Genomic DNA, 22188 nt, shown 5'->3' on the forward strand with positions numbered 1-22188 from the left:
ATTATATTAATATATTTTACATAGTATTATATATTATTACATTTTATATTTTACATAGTATTATATATTATTACATTTTATGAATATTGCCTTTAAAGTCTTATAATCTTATATTTATTTTTTGTATATATATATATATATATATATATATATATATATATATATCATTAAATTAAATTAAATTTTAAAAGTAATTATTTTTTTAAAACCGCATAGTCTCATTTTGACAAAAACTGTTAGAATCATTTTTTATTTTTATTGGAAATCTATAAAAATGAATATTTAAATATATATAACTATTCATTATTCATTTTGATATTTTTCAAATAAAAATACAATTATATGTAAACATTAGAAAATCTCAATAGTGTGTGTATATATATATATATATATATATATATATATATATATAACTATTTTGATATTTTCTAATATATACTTATAATTATATATATATATATATATATATGTGTGTGTGAATATAAATATGTAAAATAAAGTTGTGTCAAATATGAGATTATGGACGTTGATTGTTTTTTAATTAATGCAGCAAATTAGCTCAAAAGGAAAATATTCACGATTAATAATCATAACAAGTTATGAATAATTATTAATATTTCCCTTTTGAGCTAATTTGCTACATATAGCTCAAAAGGGAAATATCTTATAATCTTAATAATTATTCATAATATTTTCCTTTTGAGCTAATTTGCTACATTAATAATATGCATAAATATAAAATATATATTATAATTGCAATAAATATGGTGTAATATAAAAGTTTAACTTTGTGTACGTTTTGACAATTTCTTTATTTTCCTAATTTATAGTATTCTAAATTGTACAAATTAACATTAAATAATATAGGCCTATATATATTTAAATTGTATATATAAAGTATTATAGTTTATATATTTAATATTAAATATATGTTGGTAGCTGTTGACATTATTGAGACTCATAAGCAGGTCTGGAGCCAGTTCATACTGGACAGAGTTTATTTGCACTCCTGTTGCACTCTCTCTCTCTCTCTCTCTCTCTCTCTCTCTGTTTATCTGTGTTTTTGTCAGTGTTCCTCCACTGTGCACCTGTTGTGATCTCTTCAGGAATTCTCTCGTACACGCCGGTCGCTCTGGGACAAACGGGGTCCTGAAGGTGAAGGGGGGGGAAGCCCTTGTTCTTTCTCAGCACTCAGCCTTGTCTTCCTCCACTGTGTTTCTCTGGCTCTCCTGCATTCTGTCGCTCTTGTGCGCTCTCTGTAGAGGTCTTAGACCCCTGCCCTGCGTGTCTTGCCCCAGGGGAGAGGGGCTTTTGTGTGCCGATGCCCCTGCAAGCTGGACAGACAGCTGCTGTGGAGTGGTCATCTCCACACGTACACACACGCCTCAAAGGTCCCTGTACTCCATCCATTACCCGCGGCCCATTCAGCCCACGGGCACAAATGCAAAGGCATGGTTTCTCCAAACTTTAATGAAGACAAAGTCCAGCACTGGAGGCCGTGCCTCTCGAATGACCTGTACCCACAACCGTTTATGAGATAATAAGAGATACTCCAGAGCGACTGTGTCATTTATTCAGGTTTATGGAGAATGGAGACTTATTTAATGCGTGAGGGAGGCGTTTAGTGACTTTAATGCTTTTTTGATGCTGAAATCTTTCTACGGCGCTCAAACATTACTGTTTATTGAGCCTTATTGAAACAAATTGTGCAAAAATGATCATTTAAGGAGTGTGCAGAGAAATGTTCATTTTGCTTTACCATCTTGCCACCTTTTGTAAGAAATTATGCAAAGACAAGACAAGCAAGACAAACATTAAATTGTGTACTTTTATTTAAAATTGTTCACTGCTAATGTAAAAAATTGCATATTATATATATATATATATATATATATATATATATATATATATATATATATATATATATATATATATATATATATATATATATATATATATATATCACATGTATAGTCACTAATTTAAATGATAAATTATATATGTAAAAAGGTATTGCAGAACTTGTAAAGACATAATCTTTAAAAGTTGTAAATCTTTAACTTGTAAAAAGTAACTAATCTTTATTTTAATGTTAAAGTTAATGCAAATATTAAACTATACAACCTTATTGTAAAGTGCTACATTTTCATTAATTCTATCATTTATTTACAGTAGAATTTCCTGTAAAATTATTGTAAAGTTATGGGTTATTTATATAAACATTACTATTTTACAATAGTTTTTATATATTATTTTTATATATATTATATTTTATATTATTTTTATATAATATACATACATACATACTATATAAACTAATTCATTTAAAAATTAAACAGTAAATAATTTAAAAATTAAATTTCATAAACAAACTAAATAACACATTCATTTTGATAATTTGAGTAACGTGTTTGTTTATAACTGATAGAAATTACTCTGAAACAAGTTTTTATTTGCGTTTCTTTCAAAATATAAAGATAAAAATATAATGATATATTATTTTTATTATTCTAATATGTATTTTATATAATATTATTTATATAATAAATAAATAAATAAGTACATACTAAATAAACAAATTAATAAAATATAAAACAATAATTTATATATATAAAAATAATTATAAATATAAATAAAAACTAATTAAATTTAATAAACAAATGAAATAACACATTAATTTTGATATTTTTTGGGGTGTATATATACAAATAATTATATAAAATAAACCTGTGTGTTAAAATAAACCTGTTGGATGTTGTTTTTTATATTTTAATTGTACACACACACACACACACACACACACACACATATATATATATATATATATATATATATATATATATATATATATATATATATATATATATATATATATATATATATATATATATATATATAATATATAAAAAAAACATACATAAATATATATTTACATACACACATTTCTTTATAATTTCTTTAAAAAGGTGGTAAGATGGTCAATCAAAATGAACATTTCTTCACAAAACAACTTCAGAAATGACAAAAAAAACACTTCTACTCCTAGAAACTGAACAAAAATCAGACATAAAACATTAATGTAAAGCTACAAAATAGCATGTTGCATGTGTATTAACCCACATCAGGATGTGGGCGTCCATCCACACACACACACACACACACACACACACACACACACACACACACACACACACACACACACACACACACACACACACACACACGCTGTTGTCTTGTTGCAGAAGCAGATCTGTGTGATAATGCCATTGTGTGGACGAATCTAATGACGCCTGTTGGTGTGTTATTAAGGCAGCACAGGGGTCATTAGGAGTGTGTGTGTGTGTGATATAATAAAAGCAGCACGCGGATCATTAGGAGTGTGTGATCAGTTGGTTCCCATGCTCTGAACTAAAGCTGGACAGCAGGGCTGTGCTTTCATACACACACACACACACACACACACACACACACACACACACACACACACACACACACACACACACATCATGGCACACGCCTGTTGACTGAGGCACAAAAAAAGTGTGTGACATCGTCGTGCCCTGGCGCCCCTCTGCATCCCCTATGTCTTTTCTCATCCCTCCCCTCCCACCCTCATCCTTTCTTTCTTTCTTTTGAGAATCTCTCTATCCGTCCGTCCCTCCCCAGCTTAGAGTCCTGTGTTCCACCGAGACCCTTCCTCTTCTAATCATTTTTACCCATCAGATGATCCGGCCCCTTATTTCACACTGAGACTATTAAGATAGAGTCCTCCCACAATACACACACACACACACACACACACACACACACACACACACACACACACACACACACACACTACTGCAGGTCCTGAGGGAAAGCATTGTGTGTGTGTGTGTGTGTGTTTGTGTGTGTGTGTGTGTGTGTGTGTGTAGAGACACATCTGCGTCAACACACACATACACATTCAGACAGTGAATCTCATGAAAATATGGCCAGCCCATATTTCAACCTATAAAATCAAAAGAAAATCTGACTTTTTTTTGCATTGCAACATTATTTTCATGACAATTAAGCAAAATTACCATAATGCAATAAATAAAATAAATCTCATTTCACCAAAATGCAGTTTTTCTTATTCTCAGATGCAACATGCTAAAATATTATTACAATAGTGTTATGCATTTTTTGATTTATTTTATTCTGAATGCTGATTCTCATTAAATCCTCATAACATAGTAATCTTTATGGTATTACAAAATATGAATGACTGCAAGTCAGCATAAATTAAAAATAATTGTTATGAAAAAAAGTCATAAAACATAATTGTTAAAATTTACTTTATGCAACATAATTCAATTAATAACTCAATTATATAAATTATATTCATATTAATTATATTCATTTATATATTATTATATATTTTTATTTTTATATTATCATAATTGTCATGAAACTAATGTCATAAAACATAATGATCTTAAAAATACAGATTATTGGCCGATATATAATATAATTAATATAATATAATATAATATAATATAATATAATATAATATAATATAATATAATTTAATACAATAATATATATATATATATATATATATATATATATATATAGGGCCAATATGTCCTGATGTCAATCAAAAGAGGGCAGAAAAATGCAATATAAATAGTAATTATATAAATTAATAACATTCAGAGAGTTAAGAAATATTAATTTAATCTTCAGAATTTAGTTAATATTTGTTAATAATAACTTGAGTAACGTGTTTGTTTATAACTGATAGAAGTTACTCTGAAACAAGTTTTTATTTGCATTTCTTTCAAAATATAAAGATAAAAATATAATGATTAATGATTAATGATTAATTGTAATGAAATTATCATCAATTTAAAAGAAGGTAAAAGACAGAACCCCAAAACTATCGTTATCGGCAGATATCACTGAATAATCATCGGAGAAATAGTATCGGTCTCTAATATATATTTTAACAGTATACATTATTAGAATATATTAGAAATGTCTATATATATATATATATATATATATATATATATATATATATATGGACATTTCTTAACCAGTTTTTCATTAATTGACTGGATTAATCATTCATTTATATATTATTTTTGCTTTTGCATAATAATTGTTTAATTGTCATAATTGTCAAAATAATGCCAGAAAACATAATGGCCTTAAAATGAGTGTTAGTTTTCTTTTTTTTTAAAAAAAATAAATAATTCAATTAAATTTTTCTTATGATTTTAGGGTGAAATATGACCCGGTTTCATGAGATTCAACCACAAATATATAGATGTGTAAATGTGCACATGCACACTTGTGTGAACGTCCATGGACACAAATACACACATATTAGCTTGTGTGTGTGTGTGTGTGTGTGTGTGTGTGTGTGTGTGTGTGTGTGTTGGTGTCAGCTCTTATCTGGCCATGATCTGACGGCTGTTTGATGGACTTGTATTCAGCAAATGTGTTTTCAGCCAATCTGAGTGTGTGTGTGTGACTGTGTGTATGCGCGGGGATCAGGGGCGTGAGGTGCCTTTGATGGTGTGATATACGCGTGTGTGTGTGTGTGTGTGTGTGTGTGTGTGTGTGAGGGCGGCTGCCAGGGTCAGCTCTGTCCTGGGAAAGTTGAGCTCTCCATTTACATCAGCACATGTTGAGGCCTTCTGGTGGCTGCAGGAGCGCACGGGTGGACAGATGGCAGCAGATTCACTGAGAGAGAGAGAGAGAGAGAGAGAGAGAGAGGTGAGGAGGAGCTGGAAGATAGATGGAGGAGAGGGAGAGACAGGGATGAGCTCGCTGTTTTTCATCATAATCACTGAACGTGTTGCGATTGGGAAGAAGATATGAAGTCAAAACAGCAAGGTGTTGTTTAATAGCTAAATTAGTATCAGTATTTGTTCTGAGTGAAGATGCAGAACTAGCAAGGACAAACTTATACTCATGACACTTTTTTTTTAAGTGAATCTACCAATCTTTTACTTATTTAATCAAAAGAGTTTAGACCAGTCCTGGTTGCCCATAGCAATGATTTGTCACATGTCAGCACATCCTTGACCTTTCACATCGTTTATCACTTGACCTCATAATTTATTCAGGAGATATTTGTACTTTCGATGTCATATATCTGGTAGTTTTTGTTGTGTTTTTTTGTGTATTACTCGAAAAAGATGTTGATTTTTGAGGAGAAAATACCTTTCTATTGTTTCCTCCAACTTGTCTGTTCTCTCCTCCATCGCTGGGAGGAGATGTGAGGGTCAGTGAAACGCAACACTGAGCGCATGTGTCGAGTATTAATCCTCTTACTGCAGCAGATGCTCGTCTGTCAATCAACCTGACGCGGGTGCGCGCGCTCGAACTTGACTTGAGAGCGCGAGAGAAAGAACACAGCAGGTGCGCGAGGGATTCCGCACCATCATTTAGCGATGCGGGAATGATAAATAAAGCAGCTTTTTTTACACAATCAGTGTGTTGACAGCGGCCACAGGCTTGTTTTGCACCACTAAAGTTGAAAACGCGATGCCGTCGGAGGATGAGGCTGCGCCGGTAAATGAAGACGATCACCCGCCTCCGGTTCCACCGCGAGCGACTCTTCCTCGAGACTCCCCGGCGTGCGCCGCCGTGCCTGAGCGCAGGGTGAAGTGTGTGCTGGTCGGGGATGGAGCGGTGGGTAAAACGAGTCTGATCGTCAGCTACACCACGAACGGATATCCGACAGAACACATCCCCACCGCCTTTGACAACTTCACAGGTAAACTCACTTCAAGTCTTCACACTGGTTCTGTGAGTGTGCACTAGATCACTTCAGACTGCTTCATATTACAAGTAAACATTATAGAACAAGACCTAGCATGGACTTTTTGACATCTTATACGTGATATTTCCCCTTGCAATAACTCATTAATACACTTAGCTCAGGTTTATTGTTTATTAATGAATACAAATAGATTAACATATAAGTGTTTGACTATCACAGCAAGAGTTGTGGTGGATGGAAGACCAGTTCAGCTTCAACTGTGTGACATGGCAGGACAGGTGAGATATCTATCTATCTATCTATCTATCTATCTATCTATCTATCTATCTATCTATCTATCTATCTATCTATCTATCTATCTATCTATCTATCTATCTATCTATCTATCTATCTATCTATCTATCTATCTATCTATCTATCTATCTATCTATCTATCTATCTATCGTTCTGTTGTTTTATCTATTGTTTTATCTATCGTTTTATCTATCATTCTTACATTCTATCGTTCTATCTATCATTCTTTCTATCATTCTATCATTCTATCGTTCTTTCTATCGTTCTATCTTCTATCTATCATCCTGTCTTTCTATCGTTTTACCTATCCTTCTATCATTCAATTCTATCTATCTATCTATCTATCTATCTATCTATCTATCTATCTATCTATCTATCTATCTATCTATCTATCTATTATTCTGTTGTTTTATCTATCGGTTTATCTATCATTCTTACATTCTATCGTTCTATTGTTTTATCTATCGGTTTATCTATCATTCTTACATTCTATCGTTCTATGTACCATTCTATCGTTCTGTCTATCTATCTATCATTCTTTCTATCATACTATCGTTCTTTCTGTCGTTCTATCATCTATCTATCATTCTGTCTTTCTATCGTTTTACCTATCCTTCTATCGTTCAATTCTATCTATCATTTTATTTATCATTCTATCGTTCTATCATTCTATCTATTGTTCTATCATTCTATCGTTCTGTCATTCTATCCATCAATCCATCATCAATCCTTTTTTATTCTTTCTATCTATCTATCTATCTATCTATCTATCTATCTATCTATCTATCTATCTATCTATCTATCTATCTATCGTTCTGTTGTTTTATCTATTGTTTTATCTATCGTTTTATCTATCTATCATTCTTACATTCTATCGTTCTGTCATTCTATCATTCTATCCATCAATCCATCCATCAATCGTTTTATGATTCTATCTATCTGTCGTTCTGTCTATCATTCTATCTATCGTTCTATCGTTCCATCTATCCATCTATCTATCCATCCATCGTTTTATGATTCTATCTATCTATCTATCTATCTATCGTTGTATCATTTTATCTATTGTTTTATCTATCGTTTTATCTATCATTCTTACATTCTATCGTTCTATCTACCATTCTGTCGTTCTATCTGTCTGTCGTTCTTTCTATCGTTCTATCATCTATCTATCATTCTGTCTTTCTATCGTTTTACCTATCCTTCTGTTGTTCTGTTCCATCTATCATTCTATCTATCGTTCTATCTATCTATCTATCTATCTATCTATCTATCTATCTATCTATCTATCGTTTTATGATTCTATCTATCTATTGTTCTATCTATCTATCTGTCATTCTGTTGTTTTATCTATCGTTTTATCTATCTATCATTCTTACATTCTATCGTTCTGTCTATCTATCTATCTATCTATCTATCTATCTATCTATCTATCTATCTATCTATCTATCTATCATTCTTTCTATCATTCTATCGTTCTTTCTGTCATTCTATCATCTATCTATCATTCTGCCTTTCTATCGTTTTACCTATCCTTCTATCGTTCAATTCTATCTATCATTTTATTTATCATTCTATTGTTCAATCATTCTATCGTTCTGTCATTCTATCATTCTATCCATCAATCCTTTTTTATTCTATCTATCTATCTATCTATCTATCTATCTATCTATCTATCTATCTATCTATCTATCTATCATTTTATCTATTGTTTTATCTATCGTTTTATCTATCATTCTTACATTCTATCATTCTATCTACCATTCTGTCGTTCTGTCTGTCGTTCTTTCTATCGTTCTTTCTATCGTTCTATCATCTATCTATCATTCTGTCTTTCTATCGTTTTACCTATCCTTCTGTTGTTCTGTTCCATCTATCATTTTATCTATTGTTCTATCTATCTATCGTTCTATCTATCTATCGTTTTATGATTCTATCTATCTATCTATCTATCTATCAGTTTGTCTTGATGGACAGTTTGTCTTTCTCTCTCTGTGCTGTGAATGGCAGAGGTGGGGGGCGGCGGATCAGCCTCTAAATGTAAGCAACAGGATGTGACCAATGAGCGCCACCTAGTGTTAGACTTAGATCCGTGGATTCTCCTAGGATTGAGTCCTGTAGATGTTTGTATGACTGTCACATAGATCGACTGTGATGTTTTCAGCACACAGTAATAGAACTGATTGATGAAATATCCCTGTTATAATTCATCATTTTACTGGCACATCTTCTGTTATAAATAGGAAAGCATTTGCAACTTAGGTGGTTAAAGAAAAAAGCTACATAAAAGTGGCTTTGCAATGTTTGAATGTTGAATCATTTTACTTAGTTGCTCACACTGTTTTTGTCATCTTATCAGGACGAGTTCGACCGCCTTCGTCCACTCTGTTACCGTGACGCTGACGTCTTCCTGCTCTGCTTCAGCGTGGTCCTTCCATCCTCCTTCAGGAGCGTGACGGACCGCTGGGCCCCTGAGATTCAGCGCCTCTGTCCGGGCGTTCCCATCATCCTCGTGGGCACCCAGTGCGACTTGCGGGAGGACGTCCAGATGCTGATCCGACTCGCAGGTGGCCAGGAGAAACCGGTGAGCAGCGACGAGGCCCACCTGTGCGCCCGGAGCATCGGTGCCGTGACGTTCACTGAATGCTCTGCTCTGACACAGAAGAACCTGAAGGAAGTGTTCGACGGCGCCATCTTGGCGAGTATGAGGCATGCGGAGGAGGCGGCGTGGCCGAGGATTCAGACACTGAGAGAAAAAACTCCAGATAAAATCAAACAGCTCTCAGAAACATGGTGGAGGAAACTGAGCTGCGTCCAGAGCTTTGACTTTCACTGATGCAGAAGTTACGTTACACTGGTGGGTTTGAGTTGCCTTTCTTGCTGATGTCAGATGCTCACTGTATAAAATACATCCTTAAAGTCAAGATGAAATGACTCACAAACCCATTTTACTGTGATGTATTTCCAAATTAAACAGGATATTCAACGAGAAACAATGTAGGGTTGGATCAGTTCACTTCAGAATTCAAATTTCCTGATAATTTACTCACCCCCATGTCATCCGAGATGTTCATGTCTGTCTTTTTTCAGTCGAAAAGAAATTTTTGAGGAAAACATTCCAGGATTTTTCTCCATTTAGTGGACTTCAACAGTTACCAACGGGTTGAAGGTCCAAATGTCAGTTTCAGTACAGCTTCAAAGAGCTCTACATGATCCCAGACGAGGAAAAAGGGTCTTATAGAGAAACAATCTGCCATTTTCTAAATAAAAAATGAAAAATAATTTACTTTTTAACCGCAAATGCTCATCTTGCACTGCTCTGTGATGTGCCACACATTACGTAATCATGTTGGAAAGGTTTTGCGTGACGTAGGCTGATGTACCGGTATCTAAATTCAAAATCATCATTATTTTACCTTTTTTTTGCAAAGGGCGATTGACTTAGTCTTTATACGTTCACTCTGTTAACACATTAGATCGGTACTTCCGCCTACATCATGCGTGACCTTTCCAACATGATTACGTAATATGTGGCGGATCGCAGAGCAGTGCAAGACGAGCGTTTGTGGTTAAAAAGTATATACATTTTTATTTTATTTAGAAAAAGACCCTTATTCCTCATCTGGGATCATGTAGAGCTCTTTGAAGCTGTACTGAAACTGACATTTGGACCTTCAACCCATTGGTAACTGTTGAAGTCCACTATATGGAGAAAAATCCTGGAATGTTTTCCTTAAAAAACATAATTTCTTTTCAACTGAAGAAAGAAAGACATGAACATCTTGGATGACATGGGAGTGAGTAAATTATCAGGAAATTTGAATTCCCTTTAAAGGGATAGTTCACCCAAAAATGAAAATTGTCATCATTTACTCGCCCTCAAGTTGATGGACCCCACTGACTTCCGTAGTATTTGAGAATACAATGGAAGTAAATGGGGTCCATCAACTGTCTGATTACAGGCGTTCTTCAAAATATCTTCTTTTGTGTTCAACAGATGAAAGAAACTCATAAAGGTTTGGAACAACTTGAGAACGAGTAAATGATGACAGAATTCATTTTGGGGTGAACTATCACTTTAAGAAAGTAAATAGGGTCAGTTTTGATTTCATGTTGACTTGACATTTATTTTATACATCAACAAAGTGATCAATTCTGTTCAAAGGTTATGTAAAAACTTTGTTTTTTGCAGATTTCAAAGATGATAATAAAGACATAAGAGAAATTAATAAATTATTCCATACAGATTATTGTATTTATTTACAGATAAATGTTGTAAATGCCCTTGTGGTTACCAAGAACTGGATACCATTTGTAGACATATGTGTAATTAAATTCTATATTATTATTATTAGAGAATAGTAAAAATTAAAGGAGATTATATACATTTATATTTAGTAACTCATTCAATAAGTTTATTTTGGTAACATTTGTTAATGTATTCACTAACATGAACTAACAATGAACAATATAATTTTACAGCATTTATTAACTTTTGTTAATGTAAGTTAATAAAAATGTTCATGTTATTTCACAGTGCATTAACTCATTTTAACAGATGCATATTTTGATCTTAAAATGTGTTAGTAAATGTAGTAAATGCTGTAGAAGTATTGTTCATCGATAGCCCTGTTAACTAATGTAGTTAACTAACAAATAAAACCTTATTGTAAAGTGTTACCATATATATATATCATCAGCTGTTATCTGTGTTGTATACCTGTGAGCCTGTAGTGTTTGTGCCTTTTGGCCCAGTACCCTGCATTCATCTGATCCTGTGAACAGACTGAAGATCAGGACTGAAGGAGGGGATTTAATGTCCGAGTTACACCTGCTGTACTCCTGCGTAGTAGCTGATGTTTTGTTTACAACTTCATTCTACTGTTTACTTCCTTTTGTACTCAAAATAAGAATGTTTTAAAAGATTTGGAAATGCATGTGTGTTTTCGAAGTACAGAAATGAAAGAGTTAACATGCTTTCGTCTCGTACATTTAAGTGAGACTAGAAGTAGATTTGCGTCAATGAAAATGAACTTCGCCCGTTCAGATGGCCCTAAAGCCTTTAATCAGATCTGATTCTTTTACATCATTGTGTTACGCTTTTCCCTCGGCAATCTGGGGATCTCGCAGCAGACGTAATTATCGCCATCACAGAATAACAATTACCTGCACAATGACACTTACTGCGGGCTTCAGGCTCTGAGTGGATCTGAATGGAGTCAATCTGACAACTGAAATAACACAAAACCCTCTCAGCAGCAGCAGCGTTTACAGCCTCTAATCTCTGACTCACAGGTGTCGGCTGATGCTTGTGCGGTAATGAGATTCATATGTGGAATTATACTCAATTTGATGTTTTAAGCTACACAAGTTTAGTGATAACCAGATATTGAGCAAATTTAACACTGCCTTCCTTCACATGCTATCAGAAATTTCCTTCTTCTGAAGTTGTGATCACAAGCTCATCGCTTTCAAGTGCATTGTTGTCAGAAAACAGGAATCATGGAGGACACCATTTATTTGGAACATCTTATTAATACCAAATTTATATTTAGCATCCCATTCATTGACAACCATATAAACATTTATCATGTTAGATAGTCAGTTTGCTGACGATTCTGGAATTTCAGTCAAATACAGGCTATTTTCGCTGTGTATAAAACACACAATATGCTTCAAATGATTATTCTTAAACTAATAAAAACGAATTAGGACCCCGTCACAAGAGCACTCATTCACGCCTCCGCCATGTTTAAAGTTTTTCTGCCCAACTCGGGAACTTGGGTATCAAAGTTATCCTCAAGTTTCCCAGTGGTAAATCCGACTTAATAGGGTGTTCATGTCCAATTTTTAACTAGGAAACTCGTATTTACAATAATTCCAATAGCACATGAAGGCAGCATAAAAGCTCAGTGAAAAATAATTTTTGATGGCCCACTAATATGAATTTCAGTATGGAAGTTACATATATTTTACATTTTCATGCAGATTTAAAGGGTTAGTTACGGAAGAGGATTAGGGCCAAGCAATAATAAAAAATAAAACCATCTCAAGATTAAAGTTGTTAAATTTTGCGAAAAAACTCGTTAAATTTCGAGAAAAAAGTTGAGATAAAATGTTGAGAATAAACTCATTAAATTACGAGAAATATGTTAAATTTCGAGAAAAAAGTCGAGATAAAATGTTGAGAATAAACTCATTAAATTACGAGAAAAAAGTTGTTAAATTACGAGAACAAATTCGTTAAATTACGAGAAAAATGTCGTTAAATTTCGAGAAAAATGTTGAGATAAAATGTTGAGAATAAACTCATTAAATTACAAGAAAAAAGTCGTTAAATTACTAGAACAAACTCGTTAAATTTCGAGAAAAAATTCGAGATAAAATGTTGAGAATAAAGTCATTAAATTACGAGAAAAAAGTCTTTAAATTACGAGAACAAATTCGTTAAATTACGAGAATAAATTCGTTAATTTAATGACTTTATTCTCAACATTTTATCTCGACTTTTTTCTCGAAATTTAACAACATTTTTCTCATAATTTAATGAGTTTATTCTCAACATTTTATCTCGACTTTTTTCTCGAAATTTAACAACTTTAATCTCGAGATGTTTTTTTTATTATTATTATTGCTTGGCCCTAATCCTCTTCTGTAGTTAGTTCACCCAAAAATTACATTTCTGTCATTAATTTCTCACCCTCATGCCATTCCACAACCGTAAGACTTTTGTTCATCTTCGGAACTGTTGTATTTATTTAAAATAATTATGAAAAAGTTTTAAAATGAGGACATTCTATTTTGTGGATTTTTTCATTAAACTTTTTATAAGAACATTTTCAGTTCTGCATCATGATTATTACCAAGCTGCTCAGTATTTCAGAAATTGTTGATTATACATATAGATATATTAGCGATTAATCTCAACTAACATAAAAGTTTGTAAATATATAAATATATATATATACTTTTATGTTAGACGTGATTAATCGTGATTGATCGATTTCACAGCACTAATATAAATTCATTCAGTTAATATCCTGCAGATCGGCTCCTGTACTGCAGCTGATCCTGTAATGGGTCGAGACAGAAGCCACCTGTGGGAATTAGGCAGGCAGATGGCGACTGGTTTTTCCCTCTCAGGATCTCTTGACCTCAACCTCCACCTGCTGCAGAAATCATGCAGGAATAACTTCAGTACAACAGGCCTTGAGAGCTGCTGAAATCCACACCAGTGGACGAGGGAAACGTTATCAATGTGACACTGAAAATAGTCTGAGTGTTTCTGATTCTTCATTTATTAGCTGGTGGTGATGTTGCATATTTTTGTTTCTAAAAGCCATATTTGGGAACAATGTTTTCTTCTTAACATATTTAATACACTGTTATTGTCAGAAGTGTTGAATCTAAGGCGTGAATTGTCTCTGTAAATGTGCTGGAGCTGTTCTGGTTTCATGTGCTCCTGAAGCAGATCTGAGTATGTATGGAGCTCCACCTGTAGAGGACGCTGTTGAGTTACATCCTGAAAATCATGTGAAGCCAAGAGGTCAAAGTCATCCGACCTGAAGCATCTTCTGTGTGGCGCTGCTGGAATGACATTAATGGTTTCACCACATGTGGACATTGATAGAGACACACTTAAGGTCTGAATTAGTTACTGAAATCAATAAAATATCAATATAACTGTCTGTAGCCTGTCTGCATGATATTTTGCAGTTCTTTTCTCTTCACTTCATTTTTCTTAATCATATTTGCTCAGTCTCAGTCTTTGAATCAGCTGTTTTATTAGTGGATGACCTCAGTTCTCATCATGATTTTTGTCCGGTCAAGAAAGTTCTGCGGCTCATATGATGTCATATGTCACGTGACAGCTGTGACTGACGTGTGCTGATGAGCTCTGGTTGCCGACAGGTGCGGCAGCACTAATACACGCGGCTCCATTCAGACGGGACGGGTGAAGGCTGCAGTGGTTCAGATCTGGACAGACAGAGGAGGACACATGTTCATCACATGTGGAATAATCCTACAGGACACACTGACAGACAGGGATAAATTGGGCCGGGGCTGAGCTCCAGCACATTGGCTTGTTGACTCATCAGTTCAACTTTTTGCACTTATTACTAACCAGTTTGAATTTATTTCTGTCATACATATACAAAACCTCTTATTGAGAATTAACAGAAGTTTAGATGTTGTTGTTTTTGTATAATGTTTCATTCCAGGTCACCATGATGGTGGTCAGTGTTTGCTTTAGTTGGGCTCTTGACCCTTTACTTTTTAATATTAGTTTTTTTTCTGACTGCTTCAACTTCATTATCATCATGTAATGACCTGTTTCGTTATTCATGCTTCATAAGCAGGGCTTGACATTAACTTTTTTGCTAGTGGTTTTTCCAAAGTTACTAAACACTCAGCATTTTCACTGACCACAATTTTGCTTTTGGGAAATTTCATTTTATATGATTAAAGTTGACTTTGGCATGTTAAAATTACTTCATTTTGAGTCATTTTACTTGATTAGCTAGATTTAAAACCCTTTTAAACTTTCAAATGCAGACTGACCACCCAAATCAAGACTAGGTCTACATGGTATATCAGCTGGTATACGGGTGGGTAATATGACCATAATATGAGTTATTTTTGTTAGGCTATATAAAAAGAACAAAGCAGCAAATTAGCAAATTACAAATACAATAGTAAATCAAATAGACAAAACTCTTTTTTCAGATACAGTAGGTTTATTTAACATTTATTTAACATTTTTAGGAATTATTTGGGCTGCTGAATGCATGGACGTAACATATTGACACACATCCAGTTATTACCCACCTGTTCAGGTCCACTTAAGCCATAACCGACTGTATTCACGCGAGATACTCCACACGATGGACATTTTGACATCTGTGTGTGTGTGTGTGTATTTGACTATTCAGGGGCAAGGAAAACTGTTCACACACGCGTGATGGAGAGAGTGCTTCTGTGTGTCATTCAGCACAATTCCGCCTATCCCGTCATCAAGTTAATCGATAACAAATTATGATTGGATTGTAATTTTGTGCTATGACGAGTTTGGCTACCTTTGATTAGTCTAGGCTGAAATTATATTCAACCTGCTAAGGTGGCTAGTGGGAGTGGCTGTCTTACCCGCCACAGCTGAAATCTACCCACATTTGGCGATTTGGCAGGTGTTAATGTGTTAATGATTGTAGTGCCGTGATTTTACAGAATGAGATCCAACAGCAATATGAACAACCAAAAATATATTATGCACTGAAGCTTCAGTGTTTAAACACACACAGACATCAAGAATCAGCATATGATTCTCAAGAACGGTGACAATAAATAAATACAAAATACTGACAAACAGATCAACTCTGATCATCACAAAACAAGCTACTGTCACAACAAAACAACAGAAAAATAAAAGCAAACATGAACAATCTACGAAAATTACAGGACAATTCAGCTGCATAATTTATTCATGCAGCAATGCATGATGGGAGCCATGGATGAGTTTTGATTGGTGGCTCCCATCATACACTGCAACATGAAGCACTTTGTTTGATTGTCACCATTGTTGAGGTTCATATGCTGATTCTTGATGTCTGTGTGTGTTTCAAAAAAAAAAACTCTTCAAATTATAAAAGTGCTGCTGGATCTCACATTGAAAAAAAAATCTTTATATAGCTGCAGTTAATAAATCAGGCAATGCATGTTTGTGTCTTCATCAAAACACAACCATCATGTTCTGTACTGTATTTACCAAAAGCGTTGTAAGCTGAAGTTGATTGTAACACAATTGCAACAAAATGTCACATGCAATCAACTTATGCTTACGATGCTTTTGGGAAATGCAGCCCAGGTCATAGGTGCTCTGGCCATAACAAATGTGTTATACAAACACAAAGTTGAAGCAGCCAGAGAAAAAATAATATTAAAAAGTAAAGGGTCAAGAGAACAACTAAAGCAAACACTGACCACCATCATGGCGACTAAAACTTAACTTTCATTCAAACATCATCTAAACATCTGTAAATTCTCAGTAAGGACTTTTGTGGATGTATGACAGAAATAAAATCAAACTGGTTAGTAATCAGTGCAATAAGTGGAAGTCAGTCTAGTTGTTGTGTCTCTCTTTTTTTCTGTTCTTGTTGTTTCTCTTTCCTTCAGTGATTTTGCATATTAACATCAGGTGTCTTCAATAATGGTCAATCATCACTTTTATCTCATTAACTTTAACACCCTGTAGTGTGGACACATATGTACACTGAGGGGTGTTCATTTAACACTGGGGATTGCCATAACATAGCTAACTGTTTTACCATGTGGGTTTGAAGTTAGAATAAATACAAAGCATCAAACTAAGAAACATCTACTTCAGATCATGTAAGTAAATAATTGTATTTACATTTAGGCAAAAATAATCTTGATAAAAAATTGTACTTTCTTACCTGAAAATCAGTTTATTTGGTCATAAAATCAACAAATTTGCTCACAGTCACATTCAATTCCTCCTGTGAGCTAAAAAAGAAGAATGAAGTCTATGATATTGATGACATTACCACACATATAACCCCGTGTTAAAACACTCTCTGGTCTCCTCTAATAATGGTTATTGACAATTTAATTGAAAGTGAAAGCAATACAACACAAAGGCAGTTTCACAGACACTCAATATCAGAATAATAGGGTGAATCAGGGCAATCTACTGTGATTTTCACTTCAACACTTCAGACTAACAAATGAGACGCATGATAACAGAATAAGATCATATTATCATAGAGCTGCTTGAGATGGAGCAAGTCATGAACACATCAGAGGTTTGGTGTCTCAGATCACCCTAATTCACATCGTGAGAAACTGGATGTTGTGAGTTTATTATAGCAGAGAAAATAATGACAATTTTACATTTTCCTTCTAATAAATTCATATGCACATCAGCTGGCAGAAATGATACATTCACAATAAAAATAATTCAATAAAACAATAAAAGTAAAAACACAAGACTAGATAAAATCTAGTTCCTCTCACAAATCCCTTTCATCTTGTAAAAGCACGGTTGATCATTCCAGTTGTTCACGGAGCCTTTTGTAAGTTTCAGTACGACACAATCCTCATTTCCATTGTTATTCGGCTGACGATTGGACCAAAACCTGAATAAAATGTGTCAGATTTTCAGTTACTCTGAATCTCAAATGTTAAATGTAAGTTTTTATCCATTCAGCAAACAACAAACTAGGATCTTAACAAGCTATTCATCATAAAAAGTGCAAACAATATTCACAGCACCACAACAGCAGAGAAGAGCAGAAGTTAAAGCAAAAGTGAGAAGACTTTATCCATATAAAGTACTCATGGCTCATGGGAAGTATATATATATATATATATATATATATATATATATATATATATATATATATATATACAGTACAGTACAGTACAGTCCAAAAGTTTGGAACCACTAAGATTTTTAATATTTTTAAAAGAAGTTTCGTCTGCTCACCAAGGCTACATTTATTTAATTAAAAATACAGTAAAAACAGTAATATTGTGAAATATTATTACAATTTAAAATAACTGTTTTCTATTTGAATATATTTCACAAAGTAATTTATTCCTGTGATGCAAAGCTGAATTTTCAGCATCATTACTCCAGTCTTCAGTGTCACATGATCCTTCAGAAATCATTCTAATATGCTGATCTGCTGCTCAAGAAACATTTAATGTGTACAATTGTACAAAATATTTGTGTACAATATTTTTTTTCAGGATTATTTGATGAATAGAAAGTTCAAAAGAACAGTGTTTATCTGAAATCTAATCTTTTGTAACATTATAAATGTCTTTACTGCCACTTTTGATTGATTTAATGCATCCTTGCTGAATAAAAGTATTCATTTCTTTCATTTCTTTTCAAAAAAATATAAAAAAAATAAAAATTCTTACTGACCCCAAACTTTTGAACGGTAGTGTATAATGCTACAGAAGCTTTGTATTTCAGATAAATGCTGTTCTTTTGAACTTTCTATTCATCAAGGAATCCTGAAAAAAAAGTACACAACTGTTTTCAACATTGAAAATAATCATAAATGTTTACTGAGCAGCAAATCAGCATATTAGAATGATTTCTGAAGGATCATGTGACACTGAAGACTGGAGTAATGATGCTGAAAATTCAGCTTTGCATCACAGGAATAAATTACTTTGTCAAATATATTTAAATAGAAAACAGTTATTTTAAATTGTAATAATATTTCACAATATTACTGTTTTTTACTGTATTTTTAATTAAATAAATGTAGCCTTGGTGAGCAGACGAAACTTCTTTTAAAAACATTAAAAATCTTAGTGGTTCCAAACTTTTGGACTGTACTGTATATATATATATATATATATATATATATATATATATATATATATATATATATATATATATAGTGGATGTTGTCATAATTGTGTTTGTGGAAGAGCTGTATCTGATTTTTGAAGGTTATCATTATCTAAACTTTAAATTAGAATTAAAATTACTTAAATCCACAGTGGTTTTCTGTGAGTGTTTCGTCACTTACCCTCGATTCAGTAGTTTATTATCCACCCATATCATTCTTCCTTCAGTCTCAATGTCAGATAATCCAATCCACACTCTGTCAGTGTTGATAATGATCAGATCAGCTCCTCGATCCCTGCAGTACTTCCTGCTCTCAGACCAGCTCTTCTCCTCATCGGATATGAAAAAAAAATTACCTGGACCACACAGATTTCCTTACATATCCACTTTTCAAAACAGTATGCAAATAGAGTAAACATGAAGATAACTAAAAAAAATACATTTAGATAAATTACTTCGATAAAACGGTTGTGTACTCACTCAAAAGTTCATCACTCAAAGATGTGACTTTGCTTTCTAACTCCAGTTTCTTCTGACTCAAAGAGCTGAAGCTGCTCTTTAACTGGTCTTTTTCAACAGTGAGATTATTGACTCTGGTCTCCAGCTTCAGTTTCTTCTGTGTAAGATCAGTGTAATTGTCCTGTAAGCTGTTGATAGTCTGATTGAACAGCAGTATGATGATGACCAGCAGAAGAACACAAATGAGCCAGAGACAAACTGTCATCAACTCCAAACATCTACTTCCTCCTGACAAACAGAGAGAAAACACACAGTAAATCACTAAATACCTCTGCTATTTTTAGGGCCCGAGCACAGATGGTGTGAGGACCCTATTGTAATTGCTTGGTCAATTCTTCTTCTTCTCTGAAATAAATCACATTTTTGAAGGCCTAAACATATTCGAAAACTCATGAAACTTTGCACACATGTCAGAAGTGGTGAAAATGTACATCTGATATGGGTTTCAGAATTAGGTGAGGCAAAATGGCTCAATAGCGCCACCTACAAAATTTCAACTAAGCACCCTTTGCGCTACGTTTCACGATGTAACAGCCCAATACCTACAAAAAAGCCCCTCAGTGTAAAGTCTGAAAACCCAACAGGAAGTGGGATATTTTGAGTTTTCTCTGCAAAATTTGTGCAGTTTTTGCCATTTCCAGACGTTGTACTTTAACAAACTCTTCATAGAGCTTTAATCAGATAAACATCATATTTGGTCAGTCTTATCTTATAGCCTTTGCAACTTTGCGAAGATCTTGAGTTTTCGCTGAAGGCTGTGTCCGTGGCAGACTGAAAGAGGAAGCTGTTGTAACTCAGGCATACAATGTCTGATCTGCCCTAAACTTCCAATTTTTTTTTTTTTTTTGATAATAGTCCTGACCTGAATACATTTTCATGGTAATATTCAGTTATAGTCAAAGCACCACCACCAGCAGGAAGTGTGGCACTTTGAAATGACCTCGAGAACCATCGCCATCGCCAATAGTACCAGTGCCATTAAGCCAATAAGTGCTCCTCTGCAGCATCTACTACAGTGGTAATTTATTGTCTTTTTTATTTCTAAATAAGTGTTGGTTAATAAGTGTTATTAGTTTTACAAACGGGGACAAACTATGAAGGATGAACAAATAATTTTTTGGATGTCACATTCTCGCACCCATTCTTTTTCTCTGTATTTACTTCCTCTGGGCTCCATTTTTAGAAAGCATGGTGTTTCATTTCACTCCTATGCAGATGATACCCAAATTTATATACCTCTGAAACACCACATAAATCTTGCTCTAGAATCTCTTTTTGCATGCCTAGATAAAGTGAAAATGTGGTTCTCTCAAAAATTTTTGTTTTTGTTATAGTCTTTGGCCCCCATGATAGCTCTGGGACAGAGGTGTAAAGTCCAGGGGTCAGAAAGTAAAAGTCCTGCCATATTTTTTATTCCACCCACTGAAGCAGTGTTAAAGTTAATGACATAATGAAGTGTTTAATTGAGTGATGACTGACCATTATTGAAGACACCTGATGATAGCAATCAGAATCGCCAAAGGAGAAAATCACAATTTTTAAGTCACCGTCATGTAGATCGGTGTGCTGCCCTCTAGCGTTTAGTTATAGGATCTAGTCGGACTCGTTTCAGTGATGGATTTAGTCGGACTCGTTTCAGTGACGGACCTGTTAGAACAACAACCAACAACGCAGAAATCATTCATGAGTCTGCTTCATTACACAGCTTGGTCAAATATGTGTCTGTAAGTAATTATACGTCAGAATTGTAGTTCTTGTATGATGTATATGTTTACTTTCTGTAATGTATTTTACTACGCTTGTGACTGTTTTCGTTTTTTCGCGTATGCTCTAGATCTAAGCCTTTGTTTTTCTGACGCTCTGATTTATCTGTTCAGTAACGAGCATCGACACTTCGCCTCAGATTATTTAACTTAGTTGGTTTATTTTCATCTGCTGATTTGCATAGATTATGCACGTAACAGTGTAGCAGTTAGTTTGGTGAAACTGAGGATGTTTGTTTGACTTCTATACATTAAGAACATCTGTAGTTCATTATGTAAAAGTGTGATATAGAGAATATTGTTTAATTTTACTGAGTTACTAGGTAACTTTACATTTGATTGTGAAATAGACACAACAGACGTTACACTTTTGTAATGTTTATTTGTCTTTTATGTTTATTTTTCCAGTCTTACAGACTTAAATGGAGAAAAGATTAAGAAATAAAACTGAGGAAGAAAAGAGAACA

At 33.8% G+C, this 22188-nt stretch overlaps 2 protein-coding genes across 4 annotated transcripts in view; one reads left to right on the plus strand and one right to left on the minus strand.

The window, feature by feature from the left end:
• LOC125271747 (NACHT, LRR and PYD domains-containing protein 12-like) overlaps positions 1-22188 on the minus strand; it is a 1137836-nt gene that overhangs the window by 796177 nt on the left and 319471 nt on the right. The window lies entirely within an intron of this gene.
• Positions 5174-10148, plus strand: si:ch211-133l11.10 (rho-related GTP-binding protein RhoU). The gene is made up of 3 exons (XM_048196031.1): positions 5174-6754; positions 6980-7038; positions 9411-10148. The coding sequence occupies exons 1-3, from the start codon at positions 6523-6525 to the stop codon at positions 9885-9887; spliced, it is 768 nt and encodes a 255-aa protein (XP_048051988.1). The 5' UTR covers positions 5174-6522; the 3' UTR covers positions 9888-10148.

This window comes from Megalobrama amblycephala, linkage group LG7, assembly GCF_018812025.1.
Source record: "Megalobrama amblycephala isolate DHTTF-2021 linkage group LG7, ASM1881202v1, whole genome shotgun sequence".
Taxonomy (NCBI): domain Eukaryota; kingdom Metazoa; phylum Chordata; class Actinopteri; order Cypriniformes; family Xenocyprididae; genus Megalobrama; species Megalobrama amblycephala.